Source organism: Schistocerca americana, chromosome 11 (genome assembly GCF_021461395.2).
Source record: "Schistocerca americana isolate TAMUIC-IGC-003095 chromosome 11, iqSchAmer2.1, whole genome shotgun sequence".
Lineage (NCBI taxonomy): Eukaryota > Metazoa > Arthropoda > Insecta > Orthoptera > Acrididae > Schistocerca > Schistocerca americana.
In genome coordinates this window covers 156,091,987-156,111,359 of record NC_060129.1, presented here as the reverse complement: position 1 = coordinate 156,111,359, position 19,373 = coordinate 156,091,987, and the positions used below count along the sequence as shown (strand labels likewise).

Sequence of the window (19,373 nt, the reverse complement as noted above, 5' to 3'; positions counted from 1 at the left end):
ATTGTGTCTGATGTGGCAGTCATAGTTGCACACACAGCAACGAAACGTCAACTTACATGTGCCACATGTGGGGAAGACGTGGCAAAAAGAATCACTCGAGTTAACTGCGATACTTCCCCATGACGTTTCTCCTCTGTCTCCAGTACAACTGCTGTTTCTAAGGAACTCATTTAAAATGAAAGTGGCAGCTACGGACAGTTTTAAAAGAAAATATCGGCAACGAGAGGGTCTGTATGGGTAGGTGCCATGCATCCATTTGCCGAGAATTGGCCAGGATTACAATGGGCGGTTGAACTTGCTAATAACGTCGACTGCGGGAGCAACACATTGAACTAAGGAGCATTCATAAGTATATGAAATTATTAGCTGCAATAAACGTACGTAAAGTTGTACTTCAAACCGGAGAAACATATGTTTCAAGTAGTATTAATAAGAGTCACGCTGAAGAATTAAATCAGCTGAGAAATGTTGGGATACTATTTACGCAGGAAGTTGCCAAGTAGCAGAAAATATTGGAATATCACCTGAACTGAATGTAATGATTGATGACGGAGAGAAACGGCAAGGCAGAAGAAAACGCTTTGTTGATGAAGCATCAGGGGACGATTTAAACCATAGCTCGCTAAATGTTTGCCACGTTATTACACAGCTGTAGGGAACTTGAATGTACCGTGTGCAGCCACACGCAACACGGACACATTCCGTTTCCCGTGGAACTACGTAAGCGAACACGATTCTCCGGTCCAAGAGCTTGTGGGAAACGATGAATCTTGCTACAGTGTAGACGTTAATAGCGAAGGTCTCGGAGAGGAAATTTTACTGTTGGAAAGATTCGTGAAGGCAATGTTGTGTCTGCGCCTTGTCAGTACTCTTTGTGAGTGAAGTGTGAGTGACGGCCTCACGGACTGTTCTGCCGTTTGCCTGCTGGCGCCTCACAAGCAGAGGGGCCGCTGACAGTTGTGGCAGGAGCCACGGAGTGGCGGGGAGCGGCGAGCTGCGTCAGCTGCGGCCGCAGGCAGTGAAGTGAGGCGACAGCAGCTGAGTTGACAGGCGTACACTCTCCACTACACTTATTTACTCGATGTACGAGTCAAAGTAAGTGTAATTTTATTACCTGTAGCTCCAGGACTTGCGTCACCGTCTCAGCTGTGCCGTTGTGGCCGATGAGTGTGGAGACTCGTGTGCGTCGTTGCGGAATTGCTTTCGTGTGCTGAAACTCGAGCCTCGGTGTTCTGTCTCCAATACAACTAGAATTGCTTTGCTTCTTGCAATCTTTTACGTCAAGTAGAGACAACAGTACCAGATAGAGAGGATTTCATTCACATTTTGTATGCGTGTCATGTTGTGGTCTGATTGTGTTTAGTTAAGTGTGGACTGACTGTATGGTTGCAGATGATGGTCGCATTATGTAGTGTGAATACTGCTACTAATATCTCATTGTTATTAAACACAACAGGTACGGTAGAGTAGAATGTTTGCTGAATATGGAGAAGTAAATTGAGTCTGGTATCAGGAGCGATAATTCTGGTGATAGAACTGATATAGCATTAATCTCGGTATGTTGCAAATTAGAATAGTCTGATGCAGCACCTTGCTGACTGGTATGAAATACTTTTCAGCGATCAGATATTATAGAGCAGTTGTGATTGTTCACAATGAACTGTTGACTTTTGCCATGTTTACTCTGGAAGTGTACTCTTGAGATTTTCCTTGAAACAAGGATTGTCCATTGTTACCTGAATTATTTTGCTGTTATCTGGCGTTGTCTCAGTTTTGCTACAGCATTGGTTAGAGTATTTGTGTGCTGTATGCTACTCGAGGAGGGCTGAAATTAGTGAGTCACAATAGGATTGACTTTTTTGGATCTTTATTTAAAAAATTATGAATATTGCTCTGGTACAACCTCTTTCAGTTCCTGTTTTTTTTGCACAGAGTTCGCTGGACTGCCTGCCTCATGACAGCATCTCCACCAGCCGCCTGTGGTTGTAGTGCCTGGCGAGGTCCAGCGCTGTCCGCCCACCACCATCTGTGGCCCCCCTGTCGGCCCCCGCGACGAGCAGCGCAGCCGCCACTTCTGCGCGGCCGTTGGCTGCCGCGTGATGCAGCGGCGTCCACCCACCGTCATCCCTGGCGTCCACCGCCGCCCCCGCCCCCACCAGCAGCCTCGCCGCCTCGACGTCTCCCCTGGCTGCTGCCCAGTGCAGGGCGGTCCACCCCCTCCACTCGCCCCTCGCCCACACGTCGGCCCCTGCGGCGATCAGCGCCCTCAGCTCCCCCACTGCCCGCTGCTTAGCCGCCTGGACCAGCCTCCTGTCCCTCTCCTCTGCAGAGAGGCTCCTGCACAAAACACACAAACTGCCACTCTCTGCTACAAACACACAACACACAGAATGGGGAAAACAGCCACACGACGAAACAACTGTTGCGAATACAAATCTGTCCTCAAACAAACCTACCGTATTCCCCCCCCCCCCCCCCACAGTACAAAACAGTGCGCAGTTGTGTGTGTGTATTAAATTACAGCAAATCTGTTCTATCCCCCCTCATAAGAAAATCTTCATTCATCGTCCATTACAAATAGCATTATACAACCTCTGAAAGAATTTCATTACCACATTTTGTCACACTCATTCCTGCAAGTTGAAAGGTGGCTACACTGAGCCACAGCGCCAGAGATTGCGCCAAAGAGTTTTATTCCGCCGCCTCCACTGGCAGTTCTTGTCGAGATGTGGCAGTTGTCAGTGCTTGCTGAGATGTCGTAGCAAAGAGTTCTTGTCGAGAGGTCGTGGTGGAGTGTGCTTGTTGAGATGTGGTAGTAGCGAGTCGGTGTTGAGATGTTTTAGTAGGGAGTGCTTGTTCCATGTTTTATGCAGTTGTTTGATGGGCTAGACAGCAGATGTTGTTCTAATGGAGATATTGAAATGATTAGAGTGCTTTTCATCAATATATATGAAGGTAACAAAACTCGCTTTTTTTCTCATTATTTCAATGTCTTGAATAATGCGTCATTACAGGTTCAGTCAACAAAGCATCTGGCTTGTCTTCTTGTATTAGAGTGTAATTCTGGTTTTCTTGCGTAATTATAGTATTTCTATTTTCTTTAATTACTTCAGTATAAATGACATTTAAAATTTCTTGTCTTATTGAAGAAGAACTGTGCCAGATGTGTACGTTGAATCACACTTCCACACACAGAACAGCTACACTTGTGCTTTGTTGGCTTCGTAGATTTTATACTTGCTGGGGACTTCATTAATTAATTGTGTTAACGGAAATTTTCTTTCATTCTTTGTTGTTGTTCTATGCAGTCTTTGCCTGTACAAAATGTTCACTACATGAGCCCACAAGAGAAAACTGCTCTGTGTGATTATCGGTTTACATGCAAACTGACACTTCGATGATGCAAATACCAGGAATCGTGTTATTGGACATTACACAGCCATTACGCTTGCATATTCAAACTTATTGTAATAAATGAAAGCTCAGAAAGCAGCATCCTCCTTTAAATGACACGACGAAAGTTTTCTTACTGCGCTATCATTGGGGAATGCAATCTAACAAGTAAAGAAGAAATATCTCAAGTACGGTTTCAGTCACAAGTAACAAAGAGTGTGCAAGTTTTTTTTATTTTTAGCACTTCATCTGAAAGACCATGTTTGCACACAAACTAACTCAGCTGAGAGCGACGCCTTCCAAGCTGTGTTCACGATGGTCTGCTTTCCGATTTATTTCTCAACATCTTGTAACTCGGCCAATGCCTCAGTTCCCGAGGCTCGTTTGGAAAGTTGGTCTTCTGCCATCGCTGACCACTGCACGCGCTGGAAGCTCCGTGCTGCGATTCCTGATACAGCGGGTGACGATGAATGTAACGCAGAACAGCAGAAATCAGCGCAGTCCCTTATGGTTAAAAGGAGTTTTAACATACATAATGAAGTGAAATAAAGTGTACTAAAAAGTACCACGTGTTCTGTCGTGAGGACCAGCTTTTCCTCCGAGATTCCTTCAACACAAAATAGAGTGCTTCTGACCTATGTATTTCAAATTAGATTTCTGTTTCCTTAAAAATAAATAAGTCAGTAAGAAACACCGTTTAACACAAAAGAGCTTAAGGACGAGTCATTACGATGTTCTTGCGTTACGCCTTTTTCTATTCAGTTTGCACGCTGTTTCACGTAACTGTATGTACTGAAACATGTTGCGAAGTTCCTCTCGCAGTTTCCCGCCTCAGCGACGCACGCGCCGCCCCGTGGCCCGCTTGTGCCCGGCGTGCGTGCGGCGACCCACCCAGCGCCCGCCCGTCTCGCTTCCCTCTGCTGGCAGGTGGTGCGTTGTCTGTCCTCTTAGCCAGTTTACAGCATTCCTTTATTCACACGGCACGTCGCTACGATTCAAAACAATTGGAAGGCAAGGTACTGGGAGTAGAGTTCGTGTTATTGTGGCCAACAATTGTCTGATAACTCACCAGATGTTCTCCACTTGAGCGAGTACGAACCCCGCCTGCTATCAGGTCGTAATTCTCTCACGTGCTGCCGACCACCCAGGTGGACTGCCTCAACTTTCGCTTTGGTTGCTACTTTCCTGTTTACTGCCCTCTACCGAGTAGTTTTCACACTTGTTGGTAGGTGAGGGGTGCCGATGTTTGTCCAGATGGCCCTCCAGCCGTAGTGTGGCTACTTTTGTACAGTCACGTTTCCGCTTTTGCTTCTCATTAATTCCACGTACATGTTCTTGACTTTTACCATATTCGACGGCCAACTCTGGTTTGAGTATAACTGAGTTGGAATCAAAATTGTTCAAAATGATAAAAGCCATTGGCGACGTGCCGTACATCTGTGGGTGGATTCCAGACAGTGGGAGTAATTTCGTGTGGTAAGTGCGGCGTGAGGGGCGTGTGTGTCTTCTTCCGCATCTCGTGTGTCGAACACACGAATATAGTTTCTCACTTTCTCCCAAAGTCGGCGATATTTAATTCCCCCGTTTCCGCCCGAGATGGTCAACGTGTGAAACTTTATCTTAAAAATATTACCACGAGTTAGAAAATGTCTCGTAGCTGACAGAAATCTTGCTGCTGTTTCACCTGTTATGGGTAAAACTTGTGCCACACAGTTGACTTTAGAGACCATCTACATATGTGCAAAGTGTGCCCTTTGGATGTCGTCAAGCCTTCTCTATGTTCTTTGACTCCAACTGGCACGCTGGCAAGCACTTTCTTAGAGTTTGCAGCTGCAGTACGATTTACGTTAGACCTGTAGTCCAGAGGCAGAACTTGGACTGAGGTCTCGCGTGTTTCGCAAAGATATTCCGCACCCCACATTCATGACGTGTGCTTTAGTGTTGCTTAGCTTTGAACCTGATGCAAGTTGGTATTTGCTGGTGACCTGCAGTGCCTTCTGCGACTCGCTCTCGCCGGAGATCACGAGACCCCGTCACCTGTGTACGCCCTACACACGATATTCTGGCGGTATGTGTGTGTGTGTCTCCATGCGTGCAGCCCTCGCAGCTGTTTCTGCAGAGCGGCTAGCAGGGCCTCAGCGGCAGTGGCGAACGAGGCCCTCCACACAGGACCACCTCGGCGCACACAACTCTTGAGTGCGAGCTGCCTGGTTAGCTGACCACTCACTGATCATGACTTGCAAACTGCTGTTCTTCAACATTATAACAATTACCTTGACAAAATATTGCAGAAAATCCAGTACGGTCATTGTTTCAAGAAGGCACTGGTGACTCTCCCTATCGAAAGCATTCCCGAAATCGAGCGACATTACAGCGCACTCGAGCGTGACAACATGTGCCGCAGCTACCATGTCGCTATATTCACGGACAGTTTGAATACTTTATCTGCCTCTACCCACCGTAGTTCGATACGGGCCAGTCACCTCATGCATTATCATTTTCACTCTCCAGCAAGAACGCGCACCATTAATTTTGTAACCACCATTCAGGACAATAACTCATCTCAAGAGTCCCTTTAGTCAGCCATAGTGCCAGCAGTGCTAGTGTTTTCAATACAGTCCTTAGACAGGTAGTGCTTTTTTATTGTTTTCTACAAGAAGTGTCTGGTAACCACAGTTTAGTCAGTTATCAGCCGCCTTTACTGGATTAGCAGTCTAGTTAAAGGTTGATTAACTCTCTTCAGTAAATTGATTCCTTAGGACGGATAGGATGTGTGACTGCTGTGTACGGACGCAGGAGGAGCTGGCCACTGTCCGCGAACAGCTGAGCGTGTTGATGGCCGCGGTCAGCCGTCTTCAGGCTGCTGCCTCGGAGTGTAGCGGCAGTGGAGTCTGGTACACCCCAGGTGTTACACGCGTCACCCACTGTCCCTGCTGTCGAGACATCTTCGCGGGTACCGGGCGCGGTTGGGCCTCCCTCTCCCCAAGGGGTGGCGGGTTCAGCGGCGTTCGCGGCGCACGAGGCGGAGGGTCAATGTGGAGGCTGGCCGTGTGGCATCGCCCGCTCTGCCTGTGAGTGGACATGTGGCCGCTCCTTCAGCAAGGTCCGAGCAGGCACACGGCGGGAGGAGTTTACTAGTTATTGGCAGCTCCAACGTTAGGCTTAGGGAAAAAGCGGAAAGGTCTGGGAAGAAGGCCAGTGTTCACTCTGCTTGCTGGGGGGTCTCACCGGAGATGTGCAGGAGGCCCTGCCGGCGGCCATAGAGAGCACTGGGTGCACCCGACTGCAAACTGTTGCTCATGTCGGCACCAGTGACTCCTGCTGTCTGGGTTCAGAGGTCATCATCAGTTCGTACAGGCGGTTGGCGGAATTGGTGAAGGCGGAAAGCCTCGCTCGCGGGGTGGAGTCTGAGCTAACTATTTGTAGTATCGTTCCCAGAACCGATCGCGGTCCTCTGGTTTGGAGCCGAGTGGAAGGCTTAAACCAGAGGCTCAGACGATTCTGCGGAGATTTGGGGTGCAAATTTCTCGACCTCCGCTATCGGGTGGAGAAATGTAGGGTCCCCCTGAATAGGTCAGGCGTCAGGAAGCGGCTACAAGGGTAGCGGAGTATGTGTGGAGTGCACATGTGGGTTTTTTAGGTTAGAGAATTCCCTCCCTAGGCCCGACAAGACCCCTCTTGAGACGCGACAAGGTAGTAGTAAGCAAAACGCAACGGGGAATAACAATATTAATAACCTATTAGTAAACTGCAGGAGTGTCTATAGAAAGGTCCCAGAAATGCTCCCATTAATAAACGGTCACAATGCCCACATAGTACTAGGGACAGAAAGTTGGCTGAAACCAGATGTAAACAGTAATGAAATTCTAAACTCAGATTGGAATGTATACCGCAGAAACAACAGGCTGGACAGTGAAGGGGGAGGCGTGTTTATAGCGATAAGAAGTGCAATAGTATCGAAGGAAATTGACGGAGATCCGAAATGTGAAATAATTTGGGTGAAGGTTACGGTTAATGCAGGCTCAGACATGGTAATTGGATGTCTCTATAGGCCCCCTGGCTCAGCAGCTGTTGTGGCTGAGCACCTGAAGGATAATTTGGAAAAAAATTCGAGTAGATTTCCCCACCATGTTACAGTTCTGGGTGGAGATTTTTCTTTGCCGGATATAGACTGGGAGACTCAAACGTTCATAACGGGTGGCAGGGACAAAGAATCCAGTGAAAATTTTTTATGTGCTTTATCTGAAAAGTATCTTGAGCAGTTAAACAGAGAATCGACTCGTGGCGATAACATATTAGACCTTCTGGTGACAAACAGACCCGAACTATTTGAAACAGTTAACGCAGAACAGGGAATCAACTATCATAAACTGGTTACTGCATCGATGATTTCAGCCGTAAATAGAAATATTAAAATAGGTAGGAAGATTTTTCTGTTTAGCAAAAGTGACAAAAAGCAGATTTCAGAGTACCTGACGGCTCAACACAAAACTTTTGATTTAAGTACAGACAGTGTTGAGGATCAGTGGACAAAGTTCAAAACCATCGTACAATATGCGTTAGATGAGTATGTGCCAAGCAAGATCGTAACAAATGGGAAAGAGCCACCGCGGTACAACAACCGAGTTAGAAAACTGCTGCGGAAACAAAGGGAACTTCACAGCAAACATAAATATAGCCAAAGCCTTGTAGACAAGCAAAAATTACGCGAAGCGAAATGTAATGTGAGGAGGGCCATGCGAGAGGCGTTCAATGAATTCGAAAGTAAAGTTCTATGTACTGACTTGGCAGAAAATCCTAAGAAATTTTGGTCTTGTGTCAAAGCGGTAGGTGGATCAAAACAAAATGTCCAGACACTCTGCGACCAAAATGGTTCTGAAACAGAGGATGGGAGACTAAAGGCCGAAATACTAAATCTCTTTTTCCAAACCTGTTTCACAAAGGAAGAATGCACTGTAGTTCCTTCTCTAGATTGTCGCACAGATGACAAAATGGTAGATATCGAAATAAACGACAGAGGGATAGAGAAACAATTGAAATCGCTCAAAAGAGGAAAGGCCGCTGGACCTGATGGGATACCAGTTCGATTTTACACAGAGTACGCGAAGGAACTTGGCCCCCTTCTTGCAGCGGTGTACCGTAGGTCTCTAGAAGAGCGTAGCGTTCCAAAGGATTGGAAAAGGGCACACGTCATCCCCGTTTTCAAGAAGGGACGTCGAACAGATGTGCAGAACTATAGACCTATATCCCTAACGTCGATCAGCTGTAGAATTTTGGAACACGTTTTATGTTCGAGTATAATGACTTTCTGGAGACTAGAAATCTACTGTGTAGGAATCCAGCATGGGTTTCGAAAAAGACGATCGTGTGAAACCCAGCTCGCGCCATTAGTCCACGAGACTCAGAGGGCCATAGACTCGGGTTCCCGGGTAGGTGCCGTGTTTCTTGACTTCCGCAAGGCGTTCGATACAGTTCCCCACAGTCGTTTAATGAACAAAGTAAGAGCATATGGACTATCAGACCAATTGTGTGACTGGATTGAAGAGTTCCTAGGTAACAGAACGCAGCATGTCGTTCTCAATGGAGAGAAGTCTTCCGAAGTAAGAGTGATTTCAGGTGTGCCGCAGGGGAGTGTCGTAGGACCGTTGCTGTTCACAATATACTTAAATGACCTTGTGGATGACATCCGAAGTTCACTGAGGCTTTTTGAGAATGATGCTGTGGTATATCGAGAGGCTGGAACGACGGAAAATTGTACTGAAATGCAGGAGGATCTGCAGCGAATTGATGCATGGTGTAGGGAATGGCAATCTTATCTCAATGTAGACAAGTGTAATGTGCTGCTAATACACAGAAAGAAAAATCCCATATTATTTAGCTACAATATAGCAACTCAGGAACTGGAACCAGTTAATTCCGTAAATAATCTGGGAGTACGCATTAGGAGTGATTTAAAATGGAATAATCATATAAAGTTGATCGTCGATAAAGCAGATGCCAGACAGATTCATTGGAAGAATCCTAAGGAAACGCAATCCGGAAACAAAGGAAGTAGGTTACAGTACGCTTGTTCGCCCACTGCTCGAATACTGGTCAGCAGTGTGGGATCCGTACCAGATAGGGTTGATAGAAGAGATAGAGAAGATCCAAAGGAGAGCAGTGCGCTTCGTTACAGGATCACTTAGTAATCGCGAAAGCGTTACGGAGATGATAGATAAACTCCAGTGGAACACTCTGCAGGAGAGACGCTCAGTAGCTCGGTACGGGCTTTTGTTGTAGTTTCGAGAACATACCTTCACCGAGGAGTCAAACAGTATATTGCTCCCTCCTACGTCTCGTGAAGAGACGGTGAGGATAAAATCAGAGAGATTAGAGCCCACACAGAGACATACCGACAATCCTCCTTTCCACGAACAATACGAGACTGGAATATAAGGGAGAACCGATAGAGGTACTCACGGTACCCTCCGCCACATCATCTAACTTAAAACTAACTTACGCTAAGGTCGACACACACGCCCATACCAGAGGGAGGACTCGAACCTCCGACGGGGGCAGCCGCGCAGACCGCGCGGCGAACGGTGGAAAGTATCAACACAAAGGCATCAGACGTGACGAAAAGGGAGATCCGAGTTCGAATCTCAGTCCAGCACCGATATTTTGCACATCTCATGCCGAAATAAAATAAGATTCAGCCGCCCAGTGATCTTGCACGATGAGTGGCACATTCATCAAAAAACACTCTCGCGTAAGAAAGGTTACTGGTGACTGACTTTCAACCTGGCATGGTTAGGTCTCTGTCATGGCCCACCCTAGAAGGACTCTCGCGCAACAAGTAGCAAAGTGACGTCTCGTATGTCCGTTTGGAAATTTCGACGTGTTATTCCGATCCGAGGTTAAACACGTCGACTGAAGAAGTTGCTGGCTCATCTGGAATAGGAGAAGAAATTCCTGAAGAGTCCGTTCATAGTGACCTATCAAAATTACGATTGAAGGGCGCAGTGGTGTATTATGAAAAGCTGTTGACGGAAAATATTTTAATTGCATCGACATCTTCGGAAGAAATCTCTCACGATGCTATGTTATTGGCCGGAGAACTTTATAATAATACACTGGAACTTTTGGGTGAAAAAACATTCGTAACTGAAGAGGAATTGATTCACGCTCATGAGGATTGCGAAGAATGTGAGGAGAACGACGAACAGTTCGAAGTGCCACAAAATGATTCGCCTCCAGACGAATATAAACCGTCACCGGAAAGATTTAAAAGTGACATGATTCCCATTGCCTACAAAGTCGTGAATATTGCTAAAGCGCACCTCACGTGGTCCTTGGCGACGTTGGAAAAAAAAAAAGGATGCCGCCAATTGAAGAGAAAAGAATATCTTTCCTAATGGGAGAAAGATATTAAAAGTCGTGGTACGCGAATGGATAAATTTGAGGGGATAGATTCGTGGACCTACGACCGTTTTGTGGAAGCAAGACTGCAATATCAGCAAGTTACGACAAGAAATTTACAGCAATGGACATTGGCTGCGGCTGCACAATTCGTCGATTTCTAATTCTAGGCGTCTGATCGATAGGTCACGGCATTTAAACAGAAGCACAGAATTTCACAACGCAAGCTCACGAAACTGGTTTCGAAAAAAGAAGCGGCGTCAATGGAGGCCATCCAGGCGTCTGCGGATGCCTTTCGTCGGCAGACGTGCCGGTTAATCCCTCAATACCACGACGAGGATTATGCGATAAATACTGACCAAACAGGTAAATACATGTTTTGTGCGTACAAAATGTTTTTACCGATGTAAAATATATCAATTCAAATTTAATTATAGAAAAATATATTTACATACACATTCGAGTATTGTTTAATATTAAAAATACTATTGTTTTAGGATACCAATATCAATCTCACTGAAAAAGTAAGTAAAACAGTTTTCGTGAAAAAGTCGGATTTGAATGAAGTGACTCATTCGTACACCGCACAATATTCAATAACATTATCCGGAAAACTGCTCCCACATGTCTTCATATGCTTACAAGAAGCGACCGGTCATTTCGGACCTCGTATTCACTAATTAATAGATGGCTATGGCAATACTTATACGAACGTCATCGTAACCATCGCAGTCCGGAAAAGGAACAACAGTTTTATACATGGATTTTCTCCGCAAATGTTTAAAATCTTTCGTCGGGGAGAGTAAATATTTGCTTCTCATTGACTCTTGGGGAGGTCAAACGATTCCGGAGACATATGATGCAATTTTTCAAGATGACGGAAATATGCCAACTTGGTCTCTGAAAGTCATACCTCAAAAATGCACTTCTTTGGTGCAACCTTGTGATGTTTACTTTTACAGGCAAGTTAAAAATTTCGTAAACCGCTTGCAAAATAGCAGCGCATTGTAACAGGAGAATCGTGAAATTAATTCCCGGGAAGATTGCATCAAAATTCATTCTATAATTCTCCATCAATCATCGTCACCAATATTCCGAGACATGATTCAGTATGACTGGTTTGCCTCAAAATTATCAGAAACTAGAAACATTTTCGTAAATATTAATGGGGCATGTTTTTGTACAGATTTATTGCGAACGCCCGTTTTTATATGTTGCGCAAGATGTCGCAAAAATTACTGCTTTGTTTTTACGATAATTACCACTGCGGTTCTTGTTTATAATTATTATATGTATAAAAATTGAATTTTTCCCAATCGACTTTGTTATTCTGATTAAAAAACCAATGTTTCTCCTCATATACTTTGCAATGGAAAATGGAAAACCCACCGCCATGATTTGTGTTGTTGGACAAAAAGAAAGAAATGACATAGATGAGGTGACAGATAATTGCAGTCATAAATTACAACATTCAAAGAATGAGGAATCATTCAGTCTTTAGCAGTAGCACAAATCCGCACCTTCACTGTTACCTTCAACAGCTGGCAGTTCAGCACGCACATTTTCTTCTTCTGCAGCCTGAGGTTCCTCATCATAATTTCCCGGACCCAAATTAATCATTCAGTAAATCCTTGACGTGTGTTCCTTCCAGGGTAAATTATGTGGACAGAGGAGCAGTCCCGAACAGCGACATCGCAAAATCCTTCACTGCCTTGTTATGTTTGTCAGTTCCAGCCTTCTAAACTCATCCTTGGGGAGTTCAAGATCTTCCTTCGTATCAGACACCAGATGTTTGGCGTCACATTCTTGTATCTGCTGTACTACTGATTTATTTTTCATGTGCGACTTGCAGGTGAGGTTGGGGTCGGGAACCCAACCCATTCCCTCTCTACTAGGAATCCAGTTCCTAACCAATACCCATTCTTCTGAAGACAATTCGGAGCATGTTGCCACATTTCTTATTGTGATTCTGATATTTCAGTATTTTCTCGAATTCATTTTCCGTATTTTCATGCTTCCGTCTTTCAGCTAAAATCACCTTTGCTGTAACTTTTTTGGAGTTTAAAAGCTTTTTGCTGAGATAACTTAGTTCAATATTATACTCCCGAATGTGTTTTAGCTTAAAACTTATTTTTTGTATATTTATCGGCGGCTCTACACTTTCTGGCCTGACAATGTCTTATAGTTTCGCTGTAGTGCACCCTGGATCGTTACACATTATGCCCCATGTTCGTTTAACATACAATGCCATCGCTTTAAACTTTATGTCAGACCCATTACTCCATTGCTTGGATCCAAAACTGCTGTCTTCACCGGCACTCGAAACAATTCCCCTATCCACAAGAACTTTGCTAAGGTGGACATGATCGCCTTCTCCACCATTGATGGAATGGGGAGAACCTGTGCTATGTAGTAGGCATTGGATAAAATATACGTGTTGATAAACAGTATTCTCTTGAACTGGTCTATGCTACGTTGACAGTTTTCAATCAAAGCTCCCTTGATTTTTCTTGCCACCTCCCGCCAACTTATTGCGATCATTTTTAAAAGGGAAGTTGTCAATGCTATTCCAAGGGCTTTGCTTTCATTAACATGGTTCGCCCACTCAATGCGCATGTTAGCAAGCCGCTTTATATCTAGAAATTTACTTTTGTTTCCATTTACCCTCGGCACCTGATGCGGAACAGTATTTTGCAAGTACCATCTCTAGTTGCGTCACATCTGTTTGGTCTCTGATGATTACGCCTGCATCATCAGCGTAAGCGCCTACCACGGTCATGGTAATGCCTGTCAGCCTGTGCTGTGTCTGTCTCAAGAAAGGTTCCAGCGATATAACGAACAGGAGCATGGATAAGGGGCTTCCTTGGGTAACACCCCTTTTTATTTCAATTTTTTTTGTCAGTTGACAGCTAACGGAGATTTGTGCAGTAACGCCCATAGCCACGTTCTCGGGGATGTCGATGGTTTTTGCCAGGAAGTCCATTCGACGCATTGTCTCTATCAGGTATTTGTGATTAATTTGATCAAACGCCTTATGGACGTCTATGAAAAGCAGTCCACATTTTATGTTACTTGCCTGCGCTAGCGCAATGGCATCGCGACACAAAGCCGCAGTTTGTAAAATCGTCCTTCTGAAAGCACAAGTCTGCTGTTGGCCTATGATGTCGGCGGTGCATGGTGTAAAGCGCTTGTTAATTACTCGAGCTATAATTCTATAATCCGAATTTAAAAGCGAAATCGGCCGTAGGTTACTTATTTTTTTGCAGCCTGTGTTCTTCGGGATCAACACGATTTTGCATTGTGTCAACTCTGCAGGCACTGGCTTCCCCTGTAAGACTTCATTGACAATTTCGGTGAACTTTCTCCTATTAGGGTCCAAAATCGTTTATAGAATTCAATGGGCAGTCTGTCAGGTCCTGGAGATTTCCTAGCGGGGGAGCTGCACACGATTTCTAACACATCTTCCTTGGTGATGTCCGAAGAAATGTTATCATCTCCTCGCGATATTCGTGGAAGATATGCACCAAAGAGCTCATCGTATTCTTCTTCGTTTGTTTCCCCTGACGCATACATACGTTCATAATACACTGAGATCTCTCTATTTCCTTCTGGGTGGTGAATATGGTACGATCATCCATCTGAAGTTCATCCACGAAACTACTACTATTCTTGGCGTGTCTGACAAGGTGGTACAGTGCAGCAGTCTCATCTTCAGTGACTGACTGCTTTGCTTTTCATTTCAAGTCCCTCCAGTTACTTACGTTTCAGACTTGATAATTTTGCTTTTATTTGCTTGATGTCTTTTAATCTTGTAGGAATTGCATCTGTCTGATCGTAGAGTTCCGTTAGCACGCTGTAGTAGAATTCTACAGTCTGTTTCCTTTCTCTGGCCATATCTATACTGAAAGATATTAAAACTTTCCTTAACTTCGGTTTCGCTCGTTGGGTCCACCATTCTATCACACTTGGAAAGTTGTTCAGTGAATGGAGACACATTTCCCAAGCTCTGGTCAGGGCATCTTCTAAGTCTTCTTCTGATAATAACGAAATATTTAGATTCCACTGGCTTCTTACTCTTTTGGTAGGTTGTGGTGTTAAATTTACGCAGGTCAACAACACACTGTCATCGGAAAAACTAACGGGAACAGTTTCTGTTTTCAGTACTGTATCTGCTAAATTTTCCGTTACGTAAATTCTGTCAATTCTACTACATTAATTCGCGACAATGAGTGAAGTTCACCATTGTTGGTTATTTTATTTCCCACGCATATTTTAAATCAACAACGAGATGTCTCAAGTCTCGTGAGTAATTGAAGTTGGGGATTTGATCCTTTCGACTCAATACACAATTAAAATTTCCCCCTATTAAGTTGGAGGGGGTTTTTCCTCAGTAAAGAAATGACGCTTTCAATAAAGAATGTGGCTCTTGCAGCTTTATTACTGCTGCCAGAAGGAGCATATGAACTGACTATAGTGACTCCTGCTACGTTTATTCAAATACCTCATCCCGATTCTAATTTATCAACGTTATGTACGGGGATGCCTTCTCTAACTAAAATGGCCGTGCAACACTCTTTTCAGTGGAAATATTGTAAAAATCGACGTAACTGGACAAATTTAATTGTGGGAATACCACTTCCTGTAGGAGAGCAATATCCGTCGCTGACTCATACAGAAACTGTTTCAGAGCAGCTATTTTAACATCCGACTGTATCCTATTAATATTTAACGTGGTAATCGTATATGACTAACATAGGGGAGTGACCTTTTTTCCCGCTTGTCTATCATTTCATGCCACTCCATGCCGGATACTTCCTGAGAATCCGACTGGAGACCACCGTCCCGGTTTGCTTTAGAACCTTTCTTTTTACTTTACTTGCGCTTTGCATTGACTCTGGCCTTCACCGAATGTCTGCTCCGCCCACCCCCTGAGCAGTTCTCCACTGAGGGCGGTGTCGGTGGATCTGAGGGGCAGTCGTGTGCCACCATCTCGTCTCGTCTGCCAAAGGCGGCGCAGACGCAGTTTGCAAACGTTCTTCCAACGCCCCGTCACTTCTATGATCACTTTCGTTTGCTGTTTGTGTGTTATTGCTGTAAAACTCCGCTTCTTCGCCTTGGGATTTGGGCTGTGACGTCGCCTGTTGTTGACAATCACTCGCTACCTCGTCACGTTTGGTTTCAGTTGCATCTGCGAGTGAATCTGTCTGTGCTGGTTGACGTACGGCTACTGCAGCGGGGCTGTGGCATCACGAAGACGAGCGCATTGCCATCTACTGGCGCGCCCAGCGCTACAGAGTGGGACTGTAGTGTCACTTTGACCTGTTCCGGTGATGGTGGCGAATTCGATTTGTCTACTGATGCACTTGACTCAAGAGTTTGAATCTATGCTGACAATATTGTCTGAAACAGTAGTTCCCAGTACTGTTTTCTGAATGTCACCTACAGCTTTCAGCGACAGGCTGGTATCTTCTTCATCTGTGCTACTGCCGTTACAAGTTCGACGTCTCTTGTTAGTGGCTATACTACTTTTTCCAGCCGGATTGTCTACAGTGTCTTTCCTGAGTAAAGGTGGAAATGCTTCAAGAGTATTTTGTGGCCTTTCGTCCACATTTCCCGTAATGCTGGAAAGGTCACCACCCGTCATTGATTTTCGGTCACAAGATCAGCCAGTGATAACGTTTTACGCTGTTGTAGATTATTCTGCAATACAAACACTTTTTTTTGGACCATTTTGCCGGAGACGCAGACTTTCATATATGACAAGTCAAAGTCTGTCCATTGTATATAAGGTGCGCTTTGTAGCCACAAACCAAAATATTAGATGGAATGTTTTGTTTGACATGCATATCGACAGAACAAACGCCACTAAAGCATTGCAATCTATGCTGGCTTGACCATCGTTCATTACAAATTTGCCTGATGTCACCATATTTAGATAATACGTCTTTTAAGTAGCAGTTTTCTACCTCAGGGGGCAAATTAAATTCTCTGACTTGTTTATAATCAACATCAGCATTTGAAATGGTAACTCTACTCACCAAATTATCGCGATGGCGGAATTCAGCTTTTCCTTCAAATTTCTGCAAAATCCATTCCAGCACCAACGAGGAAAGCAGCTTCACAAAAAAGCAGTATTGCTCCAAGTTATAATAAGCAGTGTGCGTCTGATCCAGTCATGAGTTTCCAGTTAAATTGGCTGAACATTATGGGCTGCTTTGTCAAATCCAAATCTTGGGGTACGCTTTCTGGGAAACGTGGTTGCCATGTCAGCAGTTAACAGCTCGCGAAAACAAGGAAACTAAAATGCTGCATCACCAGAATCAATTTTACACAACACTGTAACGCAGCGACTGAACGTAAAGTCTTAAAACCCAAACAGAAACGCCACAGCGCGCACGGTCAGGACGGCCGCAAAAGCCGCTATTCTGGTCCCAGACAAACGAAACTTTTGTGTAATTGCTTGTCGAAAGGCTATGAACGATAATTGACACCGCCCAAAGCACAAATGTCCGTAATATAAATATATTTTTAAATTATTTAGCAGTGCGAACCAAACTGCGATCTCTGTTTACGTTGCTAAGCAGAGATACGATCTACGATCTACGATACAGGAGTTCACTTATGTCGCTTTGAGTACTAAAAACTTAACGGAATTGCCCATTGCTCTGCTTCTTTCGATGCGTTGTATTTACATTTGACTTTTTTTCCTGGAAGGGTAATCGGAACTTTGCGTCAATGACAGAGTTACCGCCACAATCTTATCTTTACGGGTACAGACTAACATCGAATTTACTTGCGTTATTGCAGCGCCTGTGGTATTCCGAATTACGATGCAAAGTTCCTGTGCACCTCCGAAGGAACGGGCGAAGCGGCGACTACAGGTGCTATGAAATACGAGAAACTCTTCCGCAGTCGCGAATACGGACAACCGTCAGATGTACAGTGGAATGACGACAGTGAAAGTTTGTGTCGGACCGGGACTCGAAGCCGTGTTTCCCGCTTATCGCGACCGGTCGCAATATCGTATTTATTCGCCGACATCAGGCAAACGACTTCCAGGTAAAATGCCTCACCTGTACAGATGTACGAGCACACGCTGTAGCCGCCGTAGTGCCTGTTCCATTGGAGACGCAAGCATATGCAGCGCAACTTCGCACTGTGATTCGGAATAACACGGGCTCTGCAGTGTCGTATTCAGTATATTGTACAACAAGTACGTTTAGGTGAAACTTACACCAGTTGTCTTAGTAACGTTACTGGAACCTGAATAAGCGTTACTAATCCGTACAAATATAAAAATACCAGTTACTGCTATTATATACGCGTGCCCTAATTGCTTTGTACATTAGCATTTGCAACGACAGAGTCCAATGTTAATTACACTAATGGGAAACGTCTAATTTTTCTGGAATGAAAAATTTTGTGAAGATCACATTAACGGCTATAAATTGTTTGCAGGCACGTGTTTGAGATAGACAGTGTTATGTAGAAATTGCCCCCACAAATCAAAATCTTTGAGTGCAACTGTGTCAAACAGAAGAAAAAATTGTATTTGGTAATGCAAGCTGCCAGTCCTACCTCGTACATTATGTTCGAACTTCGCCCAACGCAGTGCTGTCAGTATGTACTAACTTTAGAGTGTCTTTGGTCCTTGCGGGAGAGTTTAAAATTTCAACTTTCCTCGGCGCTAGCGGCAACAATCATTCGCTGAGGTAGCGACAAAGGTCTGTGGGCTGCATTACACGGGGAATTAACGGAAAAGTCAACTCGGCTTCTGCATTACTACCACGTGAATTTGTGATTAATCTCTGAATGTGCTTACAATCAGTAATGTGTCACTATTCAAGTATGGTGCTGGTTTCGTGATTTTGTAGATAGTGTGCTGGCTTTCTAGTGACATGGCGGAATGAAATGATATGATCATTTGGCATTGTTGGGCGGGAGGCCCCACGCGTGGGAGTTCGGCCGCCGTACTGCAAATCCTTTTTAGTTGACGCCAATGATGATGACATGATGATGGGCACACAACATCGTCTCGAAGCAGAGAAAATCCCTGACCTCGCCGAAAATCAAACCCGGGACTCCGAGCGCGGGAACCGAGAACACTACGGCAAGACCACGAGCTGCTGACTCTTGGCGGAATACAGGCGGACGCCCGGGTTGGCGGTCATTCAGTGATAATGCATAACGCACCTAAGAAATGAATAATTTAAGCAGTGCTGGTTGAGCGAGGTTTGCCATCCAACAACATTATAAAGGGCGCGGAAAAAGAGTTTGACGAAAAGTGTAGGGTGGATGGACAGCATGAAAAATAGGAATTTGAGTATAGCAACTGCGGGATCGCAACAGCTTATTTTCGGCGCTACCGGAGCATAATCTAAAACTGTCACGTGGACCTCTTTACTCAAAATAAAAGGTAATTCCCAGAAAATGTATGCATAAACACAGTCTTTGGACTAACCAGCTGTCACGATGAGAACAAGATAAACTGAAAGCATCACATTCACATGTATCGTACTTTGGACTTCTTCAGAAATGAAAACAGTCACACGACCATGTGTCATGTATTAAAAAGGTCAAAG

At 44.7% G+C, this 19,373-nt stretch overlaps 1 protein-coding gene across 1 annotated transcript; it reads right to left on the bottom strand.

The window, feature by feature from the left end:
* Positions 1-1,952: 1,952 nt before the first annotated feature.
* LOC124553420 (26S proteasome non-ATPase regulatory subunit 10-like) lies at positions 1,953-15,780 on the bottom strand. Its single transcript, XM_047127283.1, has 2 exons — positions 15,668-15,780; positions 1,953-2,337 (listed from the first exon to the last, which is right to left on the bottom strand). Exons 1-2 carry the CDS (start codon positions 15,778-15,780, stop codon positions 1,953-1,955), a joined length of 498 nt encoding a protein of 165 aa, XP_046983239.1.
* Between the last annotated feature and the right edge of the window lie 3,593 nt (positions 15,781-19,373).